This window comes from Acanthaster planci, unplaced genomic scaffold, assembly GCF_054643075.1.
Source record: "Acanthaster planci isolate LZ-2023a unplaced genomic scaffold, COTS_SCS Contig8, whole genome shotgun sequence".
Lineage (NCBI taxonomy): Eukaryota > Metazoa > Echinodermata > Asteroidea > Valvatida > Acanthasteridae > Acanthaster > Acanthaster planci.
In genome coordinates this window covers 1-2,340 of record NW_028257632.1, presented here as the reverse complement: position 1 = coordinate 2,340, position 2,340 = coordinate 1, and the positions used below count along the sequence as shown (strand labels likewise).

General features: G+C 42.8%; 1 protein-coding gene across 1 annotated transcript; it reads right to left on the bottom strand.

Moving 5' to 3' along the window:
* Nucleotides 1–409: 409 nt before the first annotated feature.
* On the bottom strand, nt 410–2,209 carry LOC147795525 (extracellular tyrosine-protein kinase PKDCC-like). The gene is made up of 2 exons (XM_087131706.1): nt 1,960–2,209; nt 410–947 (listed from the first exon to the last, which is right to left on the bottom strand). The coding sequence occupies exons 1-2, from the start codon at nt 2,171–2,173 to the stop codon at nt 709–711; spliced, it is 453 nt and encodes a 150-aa protein (XP_086987832.1). The 5' UTR covers nt 2,174–2,209; the 3' UTR covers nt 410–708.
* Between the last annotated feature and the right edge of the window lie 131 nt (nt 2,210–2,340).

Here is a 2,340-nt window from a genome sequence, read left to right as displayed (position 1 = left end):
GTGAGATCGGAGGAAACTGAAATATCCATTGGGCCAAATGACGAAATGGACCAGGCATAATGAACTTACAGACAAATTGGCCGGATACTTTGGTCCTACTCAGTGGCAAGGCATGATGGCCCGTGAACGTAAACGGGCCGGCGAATGTGAGGCCTCGGATATATATAAACTCAGGCCGGACATGCTGGGTCACAAACGTTTGCGGACATTGTGGCCAATGTGGGCCATGTGGACGTAGGCCTGGTGAGCTGTTGCACACTACAAACTTGCTTACAGATGGACCCACCGTTAAGGTCTACGTTGGCACTGAAGGTTGATTAAAAAGACTGAACTTGAGCACAAGTAGGCCGCTTTTGGAGGTTTCTTATTACTAGCATGCATAATAAATGCGTTTCTTTTGAGTCACACGTGAGTTCATAATCGACTTTCTGACAGAATGCCAAATTTAATTTCAGTCGAATCTTCTTAGTTCTGTGATCGAATACAAACTACATTTCAGTGCTGGCATAACTTAAACCACTTTTTATGGCACCATGCTTAAACTGTTACACAATATATTCTCATGAAGTATGTGCACCGGCCAGAAGGTCATGTAGTCTTTCTTGTCAATCGTGGTTTGATCGACCCTGGCCGCGGCACGCACGAATTCTAAACTGCCTAATCGCCGCTCTCGTGTCCGTCTTCAACTGAATCCTCTTCGTGTTTCTCCTAATTGTGTTTGAATGTGAAAAACATCAACTGCTGCAGGCGTTCCCTGAGCTCGTTCGCCAGGATCTTTCCCTGGCTGGATAAACCTACGATGTCTTCAACCTCGTGCTGGACAAAAGGCGGTGTGTTGTCCAACAGGGATTCCAACAGGCCTCTGGCAGCGCTGATTACGTTGAACTTGGCGTTTAGTCCGTAACACGTGGAGTTGACGCACGGCACCAGACCGGTGTCGCTGTCAACTGTGGAGAAGACATTCACATAGTAGGTAACTCTATCGGTATCTTTTAAAGATCAAATTACGTTTGAGATTTTTAAATGTACGTTTGTGTAGCCAAACTTATCAGAATGATCCACCCTGACAGACATCGTGACTCTAATTTTTAAAGAGTTAATTATTATGAATTTTCTTTGATCACGCACTATTCAAACGTAAAATGTTAACGTTTTCTCTAAAAGAGCCTCGCGGATCCACCCCAACGACATTTTCTCCGATGTTATCACAGTGCAATGTTTAAAATGGAGCCTTGAGCAAGGTAAGGCGAAAGACTGTGTGCCGCCTGTGGGGTGGGGTTTGGGTTATGCTTAACCTTTGAATTAATGGAAATGATCTGGGTTAGGGTAAGAAACGAGCATTCAATTTTTCTGGTAGTTTTAGAGAGAGCAAATTGAATCAAAATTTTCAGAGATCAGGATTTTGTAAGGGTTTCAGAGAAAGGGAGAGTTAATGCACAGAGTTAGTGTGAGAATTATTGGCTGTTTCGGCTAGCAGCCGTTGATTTTGTACATAATTTGTTCGAATGTTGAATACAGCTTGTTACTTTGATGAAATGTTTATATAATACTCATCTCTAACATGAGCAAAGTCTGTTTATCTGAAAGCCGATACAGTGCATTTGTGTCCTGACAAACGTATCTGTAGTTTTCTAGCATCTAACTGAGTAACGAGTAGATTCGGTTAGTAGATGGTGTTGGGGCTATAGAGAATTTGGTATGGTTGAAGTCGGGTTAAGAAATCGAGAGTTGTGGGGTAAGGTTAGGTAAAGAATTAGGTTGGATAAGTGAGAATTTAACGGATGTGGTTACTCGGTTTAAAGGTATAAGAATCGAAAAGTGGGTGCACTTAGAGGTAGGTTGAAACATGAATTTAACGGGGTTAGGGCTAGTTAAGGAATCAGATATTTAAAGCTCGACGGCTGTCAACTTCAATGAGGAATGTCGGGTCAAAATATTGAGCGGTGCTCCACAACTCACCTATGTTACTTCTTCCCGATTGGGTGTCGACCCTTACGTTGCAATCAGCATGCCTCTGGCGTGATAGTTCTTGGGCCGACACGTCATCCAGATCGATAAGCTTGAGTCTGCCATGCACAAGCGTAAACTGGCGGGTCTTAAAATCCCACACGGCCAGGGAGCCCAAAGGCGAATGCTCCAGGTAATGAAGAAGATCGGCCACCTCGATGCTCATCTGTGAGAATGAAAATAAAAAAATATTTAATACTTGTTACTCAATATCCTATCGTAAAGTGCAGGAGGGATTTCTGACATATATATATATATATTTTAGGATGGAAACAAACAGTTCGTTGAAGGCCATTAAAATGCCTGAGCTCACAAATTTCAGAAGAAATACAC